The sequence below is a fragment of the Crocodylus porosus genome, unplaced genomic scaffold (assembly GCF_001723895.1).
Source record: "Crocodylus porosus isolate Cpor-Errol unplaced genomic scaffold, CroPor_comp1, whole genome shotgun sequence".
NCBI lineage: Eukaryota > Metazoa > Chordata > Crocodylia > Crocodylidae > Crocodylus > Crocodylus porosus.
Genome location: NW_017728945.1, coordinates 3264674 through 3285428, shown reverse-complemented (window position 1 = coordinate 3285428; position 20755 = coordinate 3264674). Strand labels below are relative to the sequence as shown.

The following is a 20755-nucleotide window of genomic DNA, read 5'->3' as shown; positions in this document are numbered from 1 at the left end:
CCTCTTTATTCGGTGCCTATCTGCATCATCCCCTGTACCTACTAAACTGCCTAGACTGTCAAGACAGGATCTTTTGATAGGAAATGTTAGGTTAAATCACATCAGTCACTTCTTTTATTTGCCTTCTCCAGAATCAATGAAACCCTTGTTTTGTCAAATTTGGTATTTGATTACTAGTTAGTGTATTAAGTTAATGGTTTGAAATTGATGATTTACTGATTCCATTTCAGTTGTAACCTTGACTTGATTATGAGGTTTCATGCTTAAGCGTTAAAGTGGCATGTGAGTAGGTTTAACCTCAGTTATACGTTTCTTTAACAGTAGATACTTGTTCATGTTTTAATAAGACCCATAACAAGTACACAGAACTATTTTTCTTTTCTATTTTATTGCAAGTCCAGAATCACAAGGAATGTTAATCAAGTGGTTAATAATGTATGTTAATCAAGTTGTTAATCAAGTGGAATGGCCCTCCCCTTAAATTAAACCTTTACTCATCATAGGAGATACCAGCAAAAGGACTGGAGAGTGAGTGATTATCCTTAAAGGACACTGATAAAAAAGAAGGAACTGTCCTGGTTTGGACTATCCTAATCTCCTGCTTCTAAAGCTGAAGAACATTAAGGAAATTCCTGGGATACAAGAGCGATGAAAAGTTCACAATAAACATTATTAGTGATTTTTGGTTGTCCCCAAGCCATGCCAGATACGGACAATTTTGTCTGCAAAGTAGGTAGTGAACTGGTCAGAGCAGAATGAAGAAGACTTAGTTTCCGAGCAGAGACGAGATGGATTAACCGAACACTCACCACGCTGAACAGATCTGTTTGATGACACCTCACAGATACAATGGCAGTGGGCTGAGCCCTTCCAGATAAAACCTTATTTTTCCTTTGCCTCAGTAAAACTCACTACCAACATATAAAGCCAGGAAGGGACAGGAGAATATTGTGTGATGTAAAATAACAACACAGCCTTGTGTTTGTCTTTCTCAGCTACGTAAGACAAAGCAGGCACTCATGCCTCACCACTCTTCAGGGAAGTCGATGACTTCTATTGTATCCTCTAGGGATTTCATATATTTCATGGACATTAGGGCTGAAAGGGACCTCGGAAGATCATCGAGTCCAGCCCCCTGCCCAAAGGGCAGGAAGATAAGCATCCCAGCAATATAAGCATCCAATTTGCTCTTGAAGGTGTTCAGTGTAGGTGCTTGAACCACCTCCAATGGCAGGCTGTTCCAGACCTTGGGGACAGAAGTAACAAATGGACAGAGAGGGGAAAGAGCTCTCACAGAGACATTAGCAGAGTTGATTCGTGAATCCAGAAATTAAAATGATCATAAACTCCTCTGGCTGGGATGGGCTTCAGGGGTCTTTTCTGCCTTTCCCTCTACCCAGTAGACCTCAGCCCCCTCTCAGAACTGAGAACTAAAGACAGGAGGAGGTCAATTTTCCAGCCTCCACTGCTCCGACCCACTGGACCTATTCCCAAATCAGAACTGAGAATTAAAACCCAGGAATCCTGAGCCCATGTTTCCTTACTGTTAGCCCTACACTGCCGTCACAATAACAAGACGATTTTCCAAACACCCCATTTTTCCTGGGAACCTCTCCTATTAATCTGCCAATTTTGAGTGCCTGTTCCCCAACTGCAGGGCTGTCCAATACGCTATACATCACTGCAAAATCTTGTCAATATGGATTAGCAATTCTTATAGTCCAAATATAAGCATCTATGCCTCTCACTGATTTTCAGAATAGCATTCCCTTTTCCCTAGGCACCTAACAGTGATAACAACTCAAAGAAGCCTGCAACAGGGAAATTTGTCTCTCCTTTGAATATGAAAACCAGTGAGAAACCCACAATATTGTCTTCCTAGCAATTCATTGTCAGATCCCTTTATCTCCACAGTACTCAGCACTCTGTCCTCCTCTGGACCCCACCAAGCAACTCCCATTAAAATCCAAACCATCTCCCCCTCAACCACTATGGTAACCGCGTCCAGATATTCCTCAAATGAAGCACATTCATATTTTGCATCAGAAGGGCACAGACTCAGTCACCTATAGTGAGAACCCCCAACAGCTCCTATCCCATGTGAAGTTTCTGGTGGGATACTAAAGAGACCTTTGCCTTATAGCTTTTCCCACAGTCAAGACATTTATAGGGTTTTTCCCCGGTGTGGGTTCTCTGATGGACAACGAGGGCTGAGCTCTGACTGAAGCTCTTCCCACACTCTGGGCAGCGATAGGGCTTTTGCCCAGTATGGATTCTCTGATGTCTCCGGAGGTGTGAGCTGTTACAGAAACTTTTCCCACAGTCTGGGCATTTATAGGGTTTTTCTCCCGTGTGGATTCTCTGATGCTTCATAAGGGATGAGCCATCATAGAAGCTTTTCTCACACTCGGGACACTTATAAGGTCTCTCGGTCATGTGGATTCTTCGGTGTGAAATAACTTCATAACTCTGTTTAAAGCTCTCTCCGCACTCAGGGCATTTATATGGTGTCTCTCCAGTGTGTGTTCTCTGATGGACAATGAGGTTTGATCTTTGTTTGAAGCATTTCCCACAGTTGGGGCATTTATAGGGAGTCTCTCCTGTATGCACTCGCTGGTGGGAAGCAAGGTTTGAGCTCAGAGAGAAGCTTTTCCCACACTCAAGGCACTTGTAAGGTGTCTCTCCTGTGTGGGTTCTCTGGTGTGAGACAAGGTTGGACTTCTGAGTGAAACTTTTCAAACAGTCAGGGCATTTATAGGGAGTCTCTCCTGTGTGGATGCGCCGATGTTTACTGAGGCTTGAGCTCTGCTTGAAGCCTTTCCCACAGTCAGGACATTTATAGGGTCTCTCCCCTGTGTGGATTCACCGATGTGAAATGAGGGCTGAGAAACTGGCAAAGTATTTCCCACACTCCAAGCAGTTGCAGGGCCGCTCTCCTGTGTGAACAGTGCGATGAGTGTAAAAGTCGCACCCCAGCGTGAAGCTTTTCCCACAGTCCAGACATTTGTATGCCCGCTCTCCTGTGTGGATTCTCTGATGTTTGATAAGGTTTGAGTTCTGGCTGAAGGTCTTCCCGCAGTCGGGGCATTTATAGGGCTTCTCTCCCACGTGAATCCTCTGATGCACAGCCAGGTATGCCTTCTGGTGGAAGCTTTTCCCACAGTCAGGGCATTCATGGGGTTTCTCTCCCACGTGGGTTCTCTGATGTGATACCAAGGATGAAAAATAAGCAAAATACTTTCCGCATTCAGGGCATTTGTACGGGGTCTCTCCTGCATGGACTGCGTGATGTGAAATAAGTTCTGAGCTAACCCTGACGGTCTTCCCGCAGTCGGGACATCCGTAGGGTCTCTCGCCCGTGTGGATTCTCTGATGCTTAAGAAGGTCAGAGCTCTGCTTGAAACCCCTCCCGCATTTGGGGCATTTGTACGGTCTCTCTCCTGTGTGGATTCTCTGGTGGACAATAAGGTTGGATACCTGATTGAAGCTCTTCTTGCAGTCGGAGCAGTTATATGGCCTCTCACCTGTGTGGACTCTCTGATGTCTCATCATGTTTGATCTCTGAGTGAACCTTTTCCCACACTCAGGACACTCATACATTTTCTCTTTACTGCAGATTGTCAGCGGGATCATGGTTTCATTTACATCCTCCGGACTTTGGTCTTGGAAAGTAGATTTAGCCCATTTCTTTCCTACCAGCTTTCCTTGTTGTCTTTGAGTCCTGTGGTGATTCTTATGGGTTTTTCCCTGCATGGAATTATGGGAAATATCTCCTTCAGGGCTTCCCGGTACCACCTTGTTCAGATGCACTTGCTCAGGACCTTCTTCGTAGGGACTGTCATCCTTGCTCACGGTCACAGTCCCCTTACCTTTTGGGATAAGGAAAGAATCTAGTCATGAGTTATCCCCCCATGTTGGCAGAAGGAAACTCAGATGAAGGAATGGGAAAGGGAGATACAAACCAAAATAAAACTTAGGAAAACAGAAGTCAGGCCCTGAATGCCTCCTCCAAATGCTTGTCCAGAAAGAGAGGGAGAGAGACTACTTCCCCACGTCCCATATGGACAGATGTCAATCAGGGTGAGAGGGAAGCCATGAGTGATGCCTGCCATGCGTGTATGAAGCCTGATGGCTAAGTCATGACCTGGGTGAGATGAGGCTGAAATGGAGTGCTTTTAGGGCATCCGTGGAGAAGCAAAACCTTTATGCCAGTGATAGCGGATGTAAGCATCCACTTAACCCATTCCTCACCTGCATTGGTGTTTCTCTGTATTTCCTTTCCTGGAAAGCCCTGTAGATCTTTGATTGATGGCTCTTCGTCCTGTTCTAGTTGGGAGATCACCTCAGGTTTGGATAATGGAAATCCTGCTCCAAGGAAAGAAAACAGGTAAAACTAGAGTTTTAGAGTTATTCTAAACTGAGCAGTTTACAAATGTACAAGCTGCGTGGGTGCCCATGTATCAACCAAGAGGGTGGGCGATTTGCTGGAGACCCTCTGTAGCAGTCAGGTGGTTTGTAGGAAACAAGTGGCTCCCTCTACCAGGTGTTCAAGGACGTCCACACATGGGATTTCATGATGCTGGTACACAGCAGAGGCATGAAATCTCTTGTCTCTTTCTAATCCAGCTAAAACCAGAGTCCTTTCCAGGCATAGTACCATGAAAACTGTGTGTAGGTGAGTGGGAATAAAAACTCAGACATGTAGATATAATACTCTACTCCCTTTGGAGTCTGGGGGTTGGACATGGGTTAGCACCTCCACTGCACACCGCAGCGTTGTCTCCCATGGATGGGGATGTGGATCTGTTTTACACAGTCTCTCAAAATCTGACAGACTGGGGAGAAAAAGCTGATCAAAAGCTGACCCAAGCATGTGGGAGACCCCAGAGCTTTGAATCTTCAAGCTGACAGGGATTCTTACCCAGGGAGTTCATGGTCTCATATTTCTCCTGCATGATGTCCCCTGGATCAGCTCTTTGATCTTAGTGCAGCAGAGGCTGCTGCCTATCAGTACACAGGCACCTCCTGGAAGGTCACCAGATCCTGGAATGGCAAGAGTTTCCTACTCAGTATCTGCTGCCCCTGCCATTATCCCACCAGTTCAGTCACAGGCAGAGCCGAAACATTCCTATTCTGATACAGAGCTTAGAAGTTTTCAGAGGGAAGGATCAATGAGATTTTCTGAGAGGTTTTTTTTTAATACACCATTTCTGTGGTTAAACTGATGCCCAGGGCTGCTGATTTCAGTGTGTATTTTAGCTGGCATTTTAAGTTTTCCACCACCTCTCAATTCCTGGTACAGAACTCACCTGTTTTGCCCTTCTTCTCTGGTCACCATTTCCTGTTACATCCATGGAGGCTGAATTCAAAACGCCTTTGTTCAAGATGATCCCTATCTGCAGTTTTGGCATGTAGAAACAAAGTCATTCCTAGTACATGATCACCACAAAATGTTAACATGTCCTTGCTCGGGGAACTGGACTGCAGCCCTGTGTCTAAAAAACCAGAAAAGAAATGGTGAGAAGCAAAAGAGATGTGGAGCACTAGGGGAAGATTTAAGTGGGAACGGCATATGTGGGGACCATAGACTGAGTGGCTTAAAGATAGATATATAGGAGCCAGATGGAGGCCGCATGTGATTTAGGGGAATAAGGAGTGCAGAATAAAGCAAATAATTCTGGGGAACTGAAAGGCAGAATACTCCAAAGATATAATGCCTACTGTAGACCTCTAAAACCAGAAGTGATGCAGTCTTACTGCCTTAAGGTAGCACTGTGAGCAGGCATGTGAGACAGGCACATTTGGATGATGTGTTGCCACATATGAAAAGTAGGTATTGTAGTTATGTGGAGTTATGTCACCTTGGATGTAAGATGCTGCAGTGGTTGCAGCCCTATGGAGACAGTTTTGAAGGAATACTCCCCTGTGCTGAATGTTCCCGGGGAAGTCCTTCCTCAGCAGCTTGCTGAAGACTTCTGAGTACAACTCCTTGAAACGAATCTTCTTAATCAGTGTTACTTTTAGTGTAAATACCTGGAGACTGGCCTTCCCATGGACTCACAGGTTGTTTGCAAGAGAAAAAAAATCTTCTTGCAGGAGCCCAGGATCCCAACACACCTAAAATGAGCTCAGCCACCAGCAAGACACTTTTGTATGAGCTTCCCATCAATCTGAAAAGGATGAAAAACATGTACCCTCTCTCATGCGCCTGTACTTACTTGGGGTTCCCTTCTGCCACTTTACGTAAATACATAAGACTTCACACCCAACACTTCAGCAAATAAGTCTCCATTACAAAGACAGATTGTTATGCTGTAGGATCCAGGAGGAGGTATGCTGGGTACTATGTGTGTACTGCACAACCAAAGCGAGGTATGGCGGCACTCTCCACACCTTCTCTGGATTCACCCCACCAGGACAAATAGGACACATTCTTCTACACATGCCCACACTGGAGGTTTTTTTAATAGTACCCAAGATAAATCATCATAGTTCCTCACAGAGTCCTACTTTTGCAAGCACAGCAAAGCTGGTATGTGTTATAGAACGTGGTCCACACAGCTAAAAAAAAGCTCCTGGGTGTTTGCTACCCTTCTTTATTCAACTTCCTCAGCAGTTCCTTGGCCTTGAGCCCAGTGAAGCTCTCCTCTCACAACTCTTCCAGCCTATCTCAAAAGCTTTGCATCTCCTCTGCTGCCTCAGTAGCTGTACAGGTGTGCCTTTCAACAATTTTGGTGGTAGAATTGAACAGTGGAGGCTGAATGTGGAAAAACCAGTCACACCTCTGATCCCGTATTATGAAATAACTTCAACATAATTACAGGGTACTTGTTCTGGGACAGGAAATCTGACTTACAACTTCTATGGATTTGCAGGACAATATCTACATCTGGGAGCAGTGACAAGCAGTAGTGGGATATGGTCCCAGCAATTTTTTGTAGCCAACCTTAGCAAGCTCACAGCATTCCTTCAGGTCTTACACGCTGACAGTTTAGATGTAGAAATATTTGTATATCTTGAGGTTAACGAGCAACATATCAACAGCCAGCAGCTTGCACAGCATTGTTAACTACCTGGGTGGTACAGTTTTTGTGACTGATTTTATGACCCATGGTAGCTGTCAGTATGGTAGACATTGCATTTGCCAGCTCAGCTTGCAGCTCCAATGTTAGAATCACAGAAAATTAGGGTTGGAAGGGACCTCAGGAGGTCATCTAGTCCAACCCCCTGCTCAAAGCAGGAGATCATGTTGTCCGTGTAGAAGATCACAAACTTATCCTCAGTGCTCTGCTTCATCAGGAATGTAAACAGAAGGCAAATCCTGCTTCACATGCATAATTGTATAAAGGCAATTTTTGGCACATTTGCAGTTTGAATTGTAATCCCCCTATGGCATTTTTAAATCTTAGAAATCAGTAAGTGATGGTGAACCAAACACTATAAAAGGGCAAAATCAGCTCTGTTCAATAGCACAGTCCAAGATAGTCCACCATGACTCCTGCAATGAGCCTGATATTACAGTATTTTCACTCAAATAACATGCCCAGAATAAAATATGCTCCTTGTTTTTAAAAGGTAGAATAAAGAAAAAAGGATCTTTCCTCGTAGTAAGTAATGGAGTAGCAGCAGCTAAGGGAGCTGAGCCTGTTACTTGTTCTACTCCCTGTGAGTCCATAAAGATTTTAATTCCCCTTTTGCCTGGTAAGTGGCAGAAGTTGCTCTTACCATATTTCTCACATACACTGCAATTTCCAGTAGCTGGTTTTTGGGCAAAAAGGTGTGTTCTATTCAAGAAAATACAACATGATGGATCAAAGCTTATTTCCCAGACAGGCAATACAATATGATGGATTAAAACTTATTTCCCAGAGAAGCAGGCAAGCTAAATCTACTGAGCTGCTTTAGTTCGACAGTGTAAGACATTTTCCAAGGCCTCAGATAGTTCTTATGGATCTTTTCTATACCTCCTTCGATTTTATAACTCATTCCGAAAATGTGGACCCCAGAACTGAGCACAGTATTCCAGTACTGGAATCCCTGAAGTGGCATATAGAGATAAAATCATCTCTTCCTCCTCCCTTCCACTCAAGGATTGGAGTAGCCGCCTTCACTACAGCATCACGCTGGAATCTTGTGATCGTGTCTGGTTTCTACTTTGACTCCTAAGACTGTTTAGTAGGATATGTCCCCTGTCTTCCAAATGTGGCCTCAATTCAACAGGTGGCAGAAACAGGCACAAAGAAAGGAAGCAACCTACTTTAGGTCACCCATGTGGGTGAAGTGGGTGACTTAAGAGCCAAGAATAGGATACCAAGAATAGGATACCTCAGAACTAAAATTAAGATACCTTAGCCCAGTATACTGGCCAAACCACAAATGCCATCTAATCCTGGCAGCAGTTGGTGGAGAAGAGAATTCAGCAAAAAGAATAACCCTGGGAGAATGCAGAAGGGGAGAGATCTTTTTGGGTGCAAGGTTAATCAATAAGGCCGTAAAGTAAAAAGAAAACACAAGCAAGTGTCCTTCTGAGGTGGAGGGAAAACAAATATGAAATTCTGCCTTTACTAGTTAGTACAGGAACCCCTGATGAGGTCAGGAAAATGGTTCCCGGGGAACTGTACCTGCCCATCCCCTACTGGGGCCAAAGGGCAGATTCTGGATTTGTCTGAACTGGAATTCTTTTGCACGCTAAGGCAAAGTGCATGTGTGTACACACAGAGCTAGTATGCATTAACTTCTATGCTGGAACAAGTCAAACCTTTTCTCTTCCATAACATATGCTAATTTGTTAAAGGAAAGCATTAATATCTGCTAATTTGTTTAAAGGAAAGCATTCTTCTTCAGATCAGACCTGAAGAATAGTTTGCACTTGGAAGCTTGTCTAACTTTATGTCACCTATGCATTTGGTTCAGTAAAAGATATCACCCCCCAATATTTGCCTCTTGCATAATTCCTGGACTACCATGGTGATTACGTCACTCTGACACTATTGTACTTGAAATACTTCCATATTTTTTTTCTGTTAAAATCCAGAATTCTTGGTTGGAAACCTCAACAAGCCTATACTAACCCCTAAAGATTTTCTACAATTTCCTGTAAAAGCAGGTGTTTTAGGATCAGCCCTCAGAGGAGGCCACAAGAACACACCGCTCTTCTACATGTAGGGTGCATCTACACGTGGAGACACAGAGCGGTGGAAGCTCCCAGAGCCGTGGCAGTGAACACTTCCACCACCCTGATGCCAAAATGCTGGACCCGTGGAGAGCCCCACAGGCCACATGACAAAGCTCCATGTGCTGGATGGGGCTGGGACACAGGCCAGAAGTTGAGCACCAATGTTACATATAGTCCTAGAGCAACCACAACATGATACATAGCAAAAGGGTGTGACTCAGTAATAACGTCTGCTGCCCTTGAAGGGTGCAAGGGGGAAGGCGCTTGCTCCCAATGCAGTGGGAACTTCTTTCATGCTGTTTACTCATTGGCTATTAGGTGCAAGGTGCAGGGTCCAGCTTCAAGGGGACAGCTCTGGGAATACCTAGCCAATGATGAGTGCACTTTGCTGGGGAGCAGGTTCAAACCCTTCTCTGCGTGAAAAGAATCTGCAACACAGGGGTAGGCAACGCATGACACACAATGGCATTTTGCTTGGCACTCATGCCTTGGGGAAGGGGGTGGGGCTGCACTGCTACAGCAAGGATAGGGGCCCTTGCAGCTCCCCTGCCATCTGCCCATGGCATGCCAACATCTAACAAGTCATGGTTGTGAGTGTTTTTGGCACTTGGCCCAAAAATGCTGCTGACCCCCTGCTATGACCTAAGGCTCCCAATTCTAGGTTGCTGGACTAGAAGATGGGAGGGCTCTCCTCTGTTTTACTTTCAGCAGCTAGGTGTGCAGGATGATCTTTTTCTATCTCAGGGAGGAAATAGAGTCCAAAATGTGCATGAGCACCAAAAATTGCTGTTATGCAGCTACGTCCGTGCCACTTAGACTCGTGAAGATGAAATAGGATTGAGTCCTCAGTGCATACTTGCACTTCACCAATGTTGCTTGGAAGACTTGTACTATGTCTCCAGTCTTTCCATGCAGCATTTTTTTTAAACAAAGATTTCTGTTTCCTCTTCCATGTGCATGTTTGTGTTATGTCTTCTTGCCTGTATTTGCTATTGACCTGTCATGCTCATGGTACTTCCAGGCCGCAACTACAACAGCATGAAAACCCCTCACAATCTTTAATGAATTTATATTCTCAGCTCCCCTGGGAGGTAAAGAAATACTATTATTTGCATTTTACAGCTGAACAGCTGAGGCACAGAGAAATGAAGTCCGGTATATACAGCTGTACTAGTACCAGCAGAATTATAATATTGTTAAACGGATTATAATAAAATTCAATATATTTATTGTGTTATATTGCAATAGTTCAGCATAGGGTTTGAGTTATAATGGAGCAATTATATTAAACAGGGGAGTGAGTCTTCAGTAATGTACTTTTACCCTTGCGTGGAAGCAGTCACACAGGTACAAGGAGACTTCATCCTGGTATAGACCATTTTTCTTAGGGACCAGAGTAAGCTCTCCCCTCACTCATTTCTCCTTCTCTCCCTTCTGGTCTTGCCTCTCCCTCTTCACTCTTCCTCCTCTTCTCTTCCCCGAGACAAGCCTACTTGACCACTGTCCCATTCTTGGAGGCGTTCGCGCTCCTGTAGCTGGGTTGGCGCTATCAGGTGTGAGAACCTGTCTGTATGTGTGGCTGTGTCTACATGTTCATTAATGCACAGTAGTAACTGCACATTTAATTTATTACTTGGTTAATGAAGTACTAAGTAAATGTGCAGTAACTACAGTAACTACCAGTGATGCTACTGCACAGTAGCCTAATAATACTGAGCAGTAGCAGATTAGCACTGTCTGTGCTGTGATGTGCTACTGCGCAGTGTTATTAGGCTACTGTGCATTAACCATCTTGTGTAGCCCTGGCCTGCATCAGTGAGAACAGCAGCTCTGGGACTCGCGGACCCCTGGGGAGCGGAGACAGGTGCAGAGAGGTTGTGTGTGCAGAGCCCCTGTGCTGCTTATGCCAGTGCTTTCCTCAAGGACTCTCCATTACCTGGAGTCTGCAGAGCTTGGGGCTGCTTCCAGCCATGGAGAAAGTCCCCCTGCACTGGGCAGCGAGGGGCTGCAATGGTCTCTCCTTGCCACTGAGCTGGAGCAGCAGCTACTGTCTAGACTCCTGGATAACAGTGAGGGAGGCACCAGCAGCCCCGATTACAAAGAAGTCAAATGCAAGACCCCCACCGTCTCCAAGCTCTTGGTTATTAGAACTAGTATTTACTGGATGCATTATAGCAGTAGGAACTAGGAGCACTCACCTCTCTCCACTTCCTGCTTCCCCTGACGCCAGTAGCAATCACAGTCCTTGTCAGCTGCTCCAGCCCCTTCCTGTTCTCCTGCACATCAACCCGGCCTGCAACACTTGCTGGGACTGGCTGTCTGCATCTGTCTGCAAGAAAAGACCCTGGGAGAACATCTGGATGTGACTGGGATGAAATATCCCCAAATGTCCCCAATCTCTCTCCTGTCCCTGACAGGCTACAGAACAACACTCGTGTTTCTATCCGGACCTCTTGTAGGGAAATGTCCTTCTTGGCTGTTTCCAGAGCATGCAGTGGTCCATGCTTCAGAGATCTGAAGCTGCTCTGTAATATTTGTGGAAGCTGATGCCTTCACTCTGCCATTGCTTGTCATAAAAATCCCCTCTGTGCTATAAAGGAGGACTAAAGGGATCAGAGAGGGCAAATCCAAGTGGAGAGTGGGGCAGAGTGTGGATCAGACGGGGGCCAAGGAAGGAGATGGGGGTAAAGGAAGGAGGGGAGAGGGGTAATATCAGAGACAGGGGCCAGGTGCTGGGGTTAAGACAGGGGAGCTGAATTGCCATTACAGGAGAGGAAACACTGGGATAGCGAAGGACAAAGAGGGTAAAAGATACCCCTGATAGGGGCAGTGGGGAGAGGGAACCATAGGGGCTGCTGGCTTGGGGTGTGGGTGGCAAAAGAGCTACTTTTCCTTGCTGGCTAGTACAACTCAGCGTCCCCACTTCAGGGCTGTGATGTTAAGGGCCCAGGGCAGCCCAGTGCCCCGTGACAGCCAATCCTTTTTGTCTGGACTGATGCACTGACCTGCCAAAGGGGCCAGGGTGGAGTGACAGATTTCACTCACCCACCACCCTCACATGCCATGATGAGGGGTAGGTCTCCCCACACCCATGGGTAAAACACAGCTGGAATCACATCGCAAACCCTGTGAATGTGGCTTTCCTTATGCAGGGTTTTTGGACCCACTGTTGTTCATTCCAGGCTTGCATGATGATGTGATCCTACCTTGCTGCACTGCTTGTCCTTCCTCAGAAGGCCGGTCTCTATATAGGCAATTACAACATGCATCAACATCCAACCAACACAATCTCCTCTCCAAAGCAGCCTCTGACTTACGAGGGTCCAAGCATCTCAAAAGCAATAACCTGCGGCAATAACAGTGCAAGAACAGCTTATCCACCTCTGCTGGATTTATGCTTTGGCACTGGTATTGTACTCATAACATCCCTATGTAGGGGTTGCAAAAGACAGGCAAGTTCTCCCACATTATAATGCAAAATAGTTCCTCGATAGGGTGAACTCAGGGAGGTGCTGAGAACCAACCAGCCCTCACAGATGCCCCTAGTGCTCTGAATTTCATCACCAGTCATACTTGTCAAAGCTAAATCCTGCAGTGAAAAGACTGGCAGCTGCAATAGAGGAGAACATCACCCAGCAGCAACTCCATTAACTCTTCAGCTACTGGATGTACACCAGAATTTGCTGGTGGGTCCTGTCCCTACTTGCCCCTTCCCTGAATTCCTGCCCCTTTAGGAGCCCTGTGGGCCAGATGATATAGTATTTTGGGCTGTATCTGGCCCATGGGCCATATCTTTGAGATGCTTGCTGTAGTTCATGATTGTTTTTCTGCAAGGATGTGACTTTCCCTGTCATTGCACTAGGGCAGGCAGCAGTAACAGCTGGTGGGTAGCTCCTCCTCCTTCTTGCTGCTTTTTGTGACTAAATCTTAAGGCTAAGTGCACAACATGCTACAAAAGTAGATATGCTAACAGTTTTCAGGGACTCAAGCAGGGTGAAACAAGATTGTACTTATGCACTGAGTCTCACAGGGGTACCTGATAGACTAGGATCTGGCCCTGGAGAACTCTGAAGTCCAAGTTTAGGTGGCAAGTTTAGGTGCATCTCCTTTCCCAGGTATTCAGGTAGGATGTGAAGCACAATGATCTCCATCTTTCCTTTTCTCCTGGAGAAAGGGTTTGAGGATTCTCTGACTATTCACTCTCCCCAGCAGCTGGCCTAAAGGTGCTTTGTTATAGAGATCTCAAAGGATTGTTTCTTGCCTGTTCCCAACATTTTCCCCGAACCTGCCAGAAGTTTCTTGATCAGGAACTGTTGTTGGAAAGAGCCCAGCTCTGCTATGGGGGGACTGGTTCCAGCCACCAGAAAAAGTCTCCTTTGGGCTGGGCACTGAAGGGTATCGTCTCTGATTATGCTCCGGGGCCATTACCAATCACCCATACTGAGCCAGGGCACGGTGTCTCTGCTTCCATGGATGGATGGCACGATTCTGCCTGGGTCCTGGAATTCCTCGCTGGGCTGGGTACGGGACAGGGAGAGGGGATGGATGCTGGAGGTGCTCCAGGGAAAAGGAGGCAGGCTGCAGCTCCTTTAGAGATGTGTAACCATCCAGCTTCTCAGAGAACAGCTGCTCCTGCTCCAAGCATCATCTGGCGCACACACCAGCCCAGAGCTCCTGAATTCTGCCTCTGAAGCTGCTTTTATCCTGCATGAATTACACCCCTGGCAGAGGAGAAAGGAAGTGAAAAAGATATGGGGAGTGAGTGATTCCTAATGCAAGGCAGGGAATAAGGGGAGGAACTGACACCACTGGACATGTCTGAGTCCGGGGCACATACTGTTTTCTTCCTCACCTCTTAGACTTCAGTAACCAAGAAAATCTGGGAACACTAGGAGAGGCGAGGGACTCACGACCAAAGTTTTATGACTATTATTCAAGAAAAATGGAAACCAAGCATGGTGAAAATCTCAACACAAAATAAAGACTCCTCCAAACCTCTGAATTCCCAGAAACATGAGGGGCAACCCTGCCCCACTAGGCTGAAATAAAAACATCCCTTAGAGAGTTATGTAAAAAAAAAAAAATCACCTGTGTGTGTGACATTGTAAGCTGGGCCTCTCCCTCAAAGCAGGGTAAAGGGAATGCATTTAAAACCCTGCTGTCTGGGTTAATAAAGCCCTTCACAACAGAGAGAGCCAGGAAGGGATGGTAAAGTTGGACATAAAATGCAGCAATAATAGTAAGACAAGGTTCTTTGGGTAAATCCAAAATCTTTTATTAGACAAACTCAAATAGTTGGAAAAATTCTTCTTAGCAAATTTTATGAAGCTTTCCTGCCCACTCTCTCTCTGCCTTCCAGAGTGAGTTGGTGCACTCTGTAATTAGTGATATCTAATACTTGCCTGGGGAGGTGGGAAGCTGTTATCATCACCAATAAAGAGGGTGGGGGAACAGCTCTTGAATGAGGATGGGAATGAACTAGCATGAAGCTAAACAAGGAAATGCTAGTAGGGCTGGTTATTAAAACAATGAGCCCTGCCTGCTACGACCCCTGCTCCACCAAGCACTGGCTACAAGGCCTCACTCCTCACTCAAAGGAAGGATCTGGCCTCAGGAACCCTGTCTTCCAGCATCTTGTGCTCCTGCCATAGCACCATGCTGCACCCCCACCTCTCAGGGGAGGTCAGGGAAGAGATCCTTCAAAATCCCCAGTTTCCCTTCATACCCCTGCCCAGCTGCACACATGCCTGAGATGCTGTCCCTGTGTCCACATCCCTGTCTGTGCAGCCTGGTGCCTGCCTTATACCATTCCCCATTCTTCCACCCCAAATGGCTTTAGGGCAGTGGGTCTCAACCTTGTTAGACTCAAGCCATCACTTGTTAGAATCAAGACACCCCTCAGAAAATGCCAGCTCTTAGCTTTCACTGACATTTTGACTACAGAAAAATAATAGAGCAATTCTTCTGTTGTGAAGAACTCAGAAAGGCCACAGCCGGGAAGAATGGTTTTAAAACTATGAATTCTGATTTGAAATCTCTGGGTTTAATCTTGTGCATATTTGTACATCTAATATTTGACACCCTTGAATGGACCTCAGGATACCCTGGTTAAGAATCTCTGCCCCTGCTTCCCCCTGCCCAGACCATCCCCAGGGGAAGCACGTAATGTGCTTTGCTTCAGGAGTGCACAGAGACACTGCACAATAAGAGCTCCTGATGGCATCCATCCTATGCGTAGATCCTGGTGAAACTTTACAGGGATCCAGTAGCTTTCCCCTTTATTAGAGCCTATGTGAAGTCTCTCTCCTACTGGCACAGCAGCTCTTGAGGTGGAATAAAGCTCCGTCCCTAAAAAAAAGCTCCCCCTTCCCACGCCCCCATCAAGGTCTCTTCCCTGTGTGGGTCCTCTGGTGTTTGACAAGGGTTGAGCTCTGGCTGAAGCTGTTTCCACACTCAGGGCACACATAGGGGCGCTCGCCAGTGTGGACACGCTGGTGGGTGATAAGGTTGGAGCTGCGGGAGAAGTGCTTCCCGCAGGCAGGGCAGGCGTAGGGCTTCTCCCCGGTGTGGACACGCCGGTGCGCAGTCAGGGAGGAGCTGCCACGGAAGCGCTTTCTGCACTGGGGGCAGGCATAGGGCCTCTCGCCTGTGTGGATGCGCCGGTGGGTGGTGAGATTGGAGCTGCAGCTGAAGGCCCTCCCGCAGTCCTGGCACTGGTAGGGCTTCTCCTCCATGTGATTCCTCAGGTGCTGCAGCAGGTGTGAACTCCGGCCAAAGCTCCTCCCGCACTCAGAGCATGGGTAGGGGCGCTCGCCGGTGTGGACGCGCCGGTGGTTGAGGAGGTTGGAGCTGCGGTTGAAGCACTTTCCACACTCAGGGCAGGCGTAGGGGCGCTCACCTGTGTGGATGCGCCGATGAGCTGCCAGGGCAGAGCCCGACCTAAAGCATTTCCTGCAGTCAGGGCATGGGTAGGGCATCTCCCCTGTGTGGACGCGCCGGTGCACAGTCAGGGTGGAGCAGTCACTGAAGCTTTTCCCACAGTCGGGGCAAGCATAGGGCTTCTCTCCCGTGTGCACACGCTGGTGCACGATGAGGGCAGATCCTGAGCGGAAGCGCCTCCCGCAGTTGGGGCAGCTGTAGGGCATCTCCCCTGTGTGGACGCGTCGGTGCGCTGTCAGGTTGGAGACATGTGTGAAGCTCTTCCCGCAGGTGGGGCAGGCATAGGGGCGCTCGCCTGTGTGGACGCGCTGGTGCCGGAGGAGGTGTGCTCGCCAGTTGAATGCTTTCCCGCAGGTGCTGCAGTTATGCAGTTTCTCTCTACTGCATGTTCCTGGCTGGGCTGGGGTTCTGTCAAAGTCCTGCACACCTCCTCCTTCATGAGTGGACCTGCACCTTGGATTTGCTGGCTGTGTCTCTGGCCCGCACCAGCTCTCACAGGCTTCTTCTTGCTCAGAGCAATGGGAAATGTCTTTGTTGGCTTCTCCCAGTGCTGTCCCTTGGGGGTCTGCCTGCTCAGGTCCTTCTTGCAGAGGGATCTCCTCCTTGCTCTCACTCACCATCCTATCACCTGCTGTGACACAGAGATGATTCAGTCAGCAGTCATACCTTAGGCTGGGGGGAAGGGACACCCAAGGCTTTTCTATATTCTAGGGCCCCAGCCATGTGAGACAGGCCTATTGGGCTGACATAATGGGTAATCTTGGAGGTGTCGTTCCACCACTTTTCTGTGTGACACAAGATCAGCTGACAGAATGGCCCTTCTGGTGTCGTAACTGCATCCACAGCAGGGGTTTGTTGGTGTAGGCACCTTGGCTGGGGATGGTGTTTTTTGTATACTCTAGGCCAGAGATGGGAGACAGATGCTCCAAATCCTTCCCCAGTGGAAAAGCAGAAGAAGGTGACCAATTCGACCTTCACAGCCCATCCTAAATCTCAAGGGGGAGGAGAGCTATGCTTAAGTGTCAGTCAGGATGGGTAAGGAGCCAGGAGTGACCTCATCCCTGAGGATCCAGCACCACCGGGGGAAAATCCTGGCCTGCATGAGAAGTAGAACTGGAAGAACTTACTGGGCCACGGTGGGAATCTCAGCTCTTTGTTTCAAAGGCAGAAGATTTCTGGGGTCCCTTCCTCACCTGTGTGGATGTATCCCAGGATCTCTCTTTCCTGAAGATCCATGACCCATGGCTCTTCTCCTCGTTCTAGCTGGGAAATCACATCGGGTTGGGGAACCGGAAACCCAGCTGATTGGGGAAAAAACCAGTTAAGAGCAAAGTTCTACAGTTATGCTGATGCAGAGTTGTTTCCAGATGTGCTGGTGGAAAGCGTGTGTGTGCATGTGCATGTGAAGGCAGGGGTTGTATAAAACAAATGGACAGGAAAATATTCATGGAGAGGCTGTCGGAAAGCTAGATGGTTCCTTAGAGACATGCAGTTCTCCTTGCAGCAGATTCAGAGACCTCCAAGCAGGGTGGGATTTTGTGACTCTGGCACAGCCCAACTGTGCAGCCACTTTACCTCGTCCTAGCCCAGGTGAGACCCCAAACCTTACCAAGCTCAGAGCCAGTCCTGAGAAAGAATGAAAACATGACCTCTCTGTATTCATTTTCTCCCATATGAAAGCACAGAAAGATTGCACACCCCGTCTTCCCCTTTGTAGCCCTAGAAATATGGATGATTGCCCATCTCCACTGCCACCGACTCTCTTCTCCCATAGGAGGGTTTGGAGGAGAAAGTCTCTCTTACACAGGTTCTGGGAGCCTTGCGGTCCTCTGCCAGAAATCTAAGAGAGCAGGGAAGACGTCTGAGCAGAAGGCAACTGCATGTTTCAAAGCCCCTATACTGAGGGGACAGGGATCCTTACCCAGTGAGGCCACCATCTCATAATTCTCCTGCATGACATCTCTGTAGAGAGCTCTCTGACCGGGGTCCAGCAGAGCCCACTGCCCCTTGGAGAAATACACAGCCACCTCCTCGAAGGTCGCCAGTGCCTGAAACAGCAAAGGTCTCCATCTCAGCATCTGCTCTCCCATTAACTACCCCTGCAAGTCAACTACAAGCAGGTCTGGAAAATCTGTCTTGGTCATGGAAACAGGGAATCTACCCTCAGTGGGGAAGAGTAATTTCTGAAAGCTTTTGAGGAAAGCTGGAGATCTTATTCCTGCTCTTATAATGAAAGGTCTCCATCATAGCACAGGACTTCCACATTGTTCCCCCGGCACCATGGCTGCCATCACCCACTGCTTTCAGGAGAGCTAAAGTTAAAATTCCCTCATTTGGCTTGGCCACCATATCCTTACACAATGGTACATAGAAGGGAAGACATCCTGGCTTGAGAGGGGCACCAGCTCCCCTAGTATTCATGGAGGCAGAAGCTACAAGTTGCTCAGAGGGTCTGAAGGGGCAGAGGCGCATAGAGTGGCAGACGGGAGAGGTGGAGGTCTGAAAAGGGTAGGAGAGGTGATGACTGGGGAAGATGATGGCAGGGAGTGTGGAAGGAAGTTTCGATGGATGAGGAGTGCGCTGGCTGGGAGGGAGGAAACAGTCTGTCCCAGACCAGTTGGAGGCAGGCTACAGGGACAGGCAGGGATCCCAGTAGACTCCCTTCTCTCCGGCGCTGGTTCCCCATCTTTCTCATTGCTGCCCCACTGCTTCTTGGCCTCCCCCTTCTTCCTCGGGCTGATGAGGACGGACCCAGCTAGCAAGATTCAAATCTCCCCTACCTGAGCCAGATCCACTGTAGTCATTTCTTTTCCCTTTTCCCCCGAAGGATGGGATGATCTGGAGTGAGATGTGGACATTACCCTGCGGCCTGTTGGGGCAAGATGAGTAGCAGTTTCAGAAGCAGCTTCAGTCCACATCAGACCCTGATTCCTTCCTAAACTACATGACTAGCACATTAGCACAGTAACTCCAGACTGACTGCAGCTCCAGTCGCTGTATTACACTGCTGATCCAGGGCCATTTGACTTTGCCCCCATGGTTATCTTCCCTTTACCCTTCTCCCTTTTTGCCTGGACATGTGGGCACAGGAGCAGGTTCCTGCGAGGGAAGTGAGCGTGCAAACTGACAGACCATCAGTTACTCCATGGGAACTGCCCGTGGGCACACCTATACCTTAGTGACTGGCAGGCCGCTCACCCCACCTGCACAGAGGCATAAGCTACTTCAGATTTACAAGTGTGTGGCCATCACCATTTACCAGGGAGTAGCTGACATGCTGCATGTTTGGCCCCCAGCTTCACTTGTGGTAACAGGAAGAGAATGTGTGTGCAAATGCCAGCTGCAGGCAGGAACCCAGTGTTTTGCATGTCAGAAGTGTCCCCAGGCAGTGCTCTGCTCCTGGGGTACCTTCCAAGGCTGTTTGCTATTGAACACACATAACAGCCTCCCCTGTGCCCTGCCCTCCCTGCCACTGTCCACCTCTGGCTCACCAGATGTTTTTGTGCACTCACCCAGTCAGCCTCAGAGCCCCCGGGGAAGTGGGCCCAGGTCAGCCAAAGACCAGGACACGTCCCCTCGTGTGAGAGACAGCAGGGACAGACCACCCTGTGCCCTGAGCTGGAGCTGGGCACCTGGAGGCTGCACAGGTCTTCACAAAAGACTTTTCAAGCCTTTTGCACCCTTTCCAGCACTCCCCTGCAGTCTCCCTCCTTTACCTGGAGGCTCCAGCATAGGAGCTGCTCATGGCAGAGCCGGGGGCAGCCCTGGGGGCTGGTTCCAGCCTCTGGAGAGGGGTTTTAATCAAAATCTTTCCCAGCTCAGACCCTGCTGGGGGAGCAGCACCTCCTCCGCCTGAGTTCCTGGATCAGATGGAGAAGGCAGCAGCTATAGTCTCTTTTCCCAGCCTTGATTACCAACAGCTCAGATGCAGGAGCTGTGTGGCTTCCTGTCTCTGTTATCATCACTATATTATTTATTGCTTGTATTGCGATAGCATCCAGGAGCCCTGACCTTTCTCCCTTCTCAGCCTACCCTCCTTCCAGCCACAGCTGCTCTCTCCTGCTCCAGCCCCTTCCTGTTCCCCTCAACACCACCTCGGGCTGCAACACTCACTGGGACCTGCTGAAGCTGAGAGTACCTGTCTGCAGAGAAAGAGCCTGGGACAAACTTATTTAGTTGGTCTAATAAAAGATATCATTTCTGACCCACGAGCTTTGTGTATCTCTTATTTCTCAGACCACCACGGCTACAAAATAGATCCCTGGGACAAACTGGCGCTGACAGGGACTCAAAGCCCCTTCTGAAATCCTCCCATTGCCTGATAGACTGCAGAGCCATGTCCACATTTCACTATTAATCCACCTGCTCTTGCCTGTGGGGTGGGGGAAGCAGGGGATGGGTGAGGACTTAGGTACTTTGCTGTTAAGTGACCAGAGACTGCTCAGTCATTCATAGCTGTGAAGCTGTGTAATTGTGATGGTCAAAGGTGATGGGCATATGGGAACGCGGGTGCGCAGTGAAATTTTGTAATAGGAGTAAGAATGGTGTAACTGTAAAGGTGTGTTTTGGGCTGTCTGGTGAATCGCAGCAGTCACAGAATAGGTTGGTAGAGGTATAGTTTTTTATATATATATATATATA

At 48.1% G+C, this 20755-nt stretch overlaps 1 protein-coding gene across 1 annotated transcript; it reads right to left on the bottom strand.

The window, feature by feature from the left end:
- Positions 1-1256: 1256 nt before the first annotated feature.
- Positions 1257-20260, bottom strand: LOC109320511 (zinc finger protein 420-like). Its single transcript, XM_019550654.1, is given in 7 exon segments — positions 1257-3128; positions 14924-14931; positions 15602-16745; positions 17308-17415; positions 18036-18162; positions 18895-18983; positions 19627-20260. Coding segments are annotated over 6 exon segments (2502 nt in total). The 5' UTR covers positions 18973-18983; positions 19627-20260; the 3' UTR covers positions 1257-2091.
- Between the last annotated feature and the right edge of the window lie 495 nt (positions 20261-20755).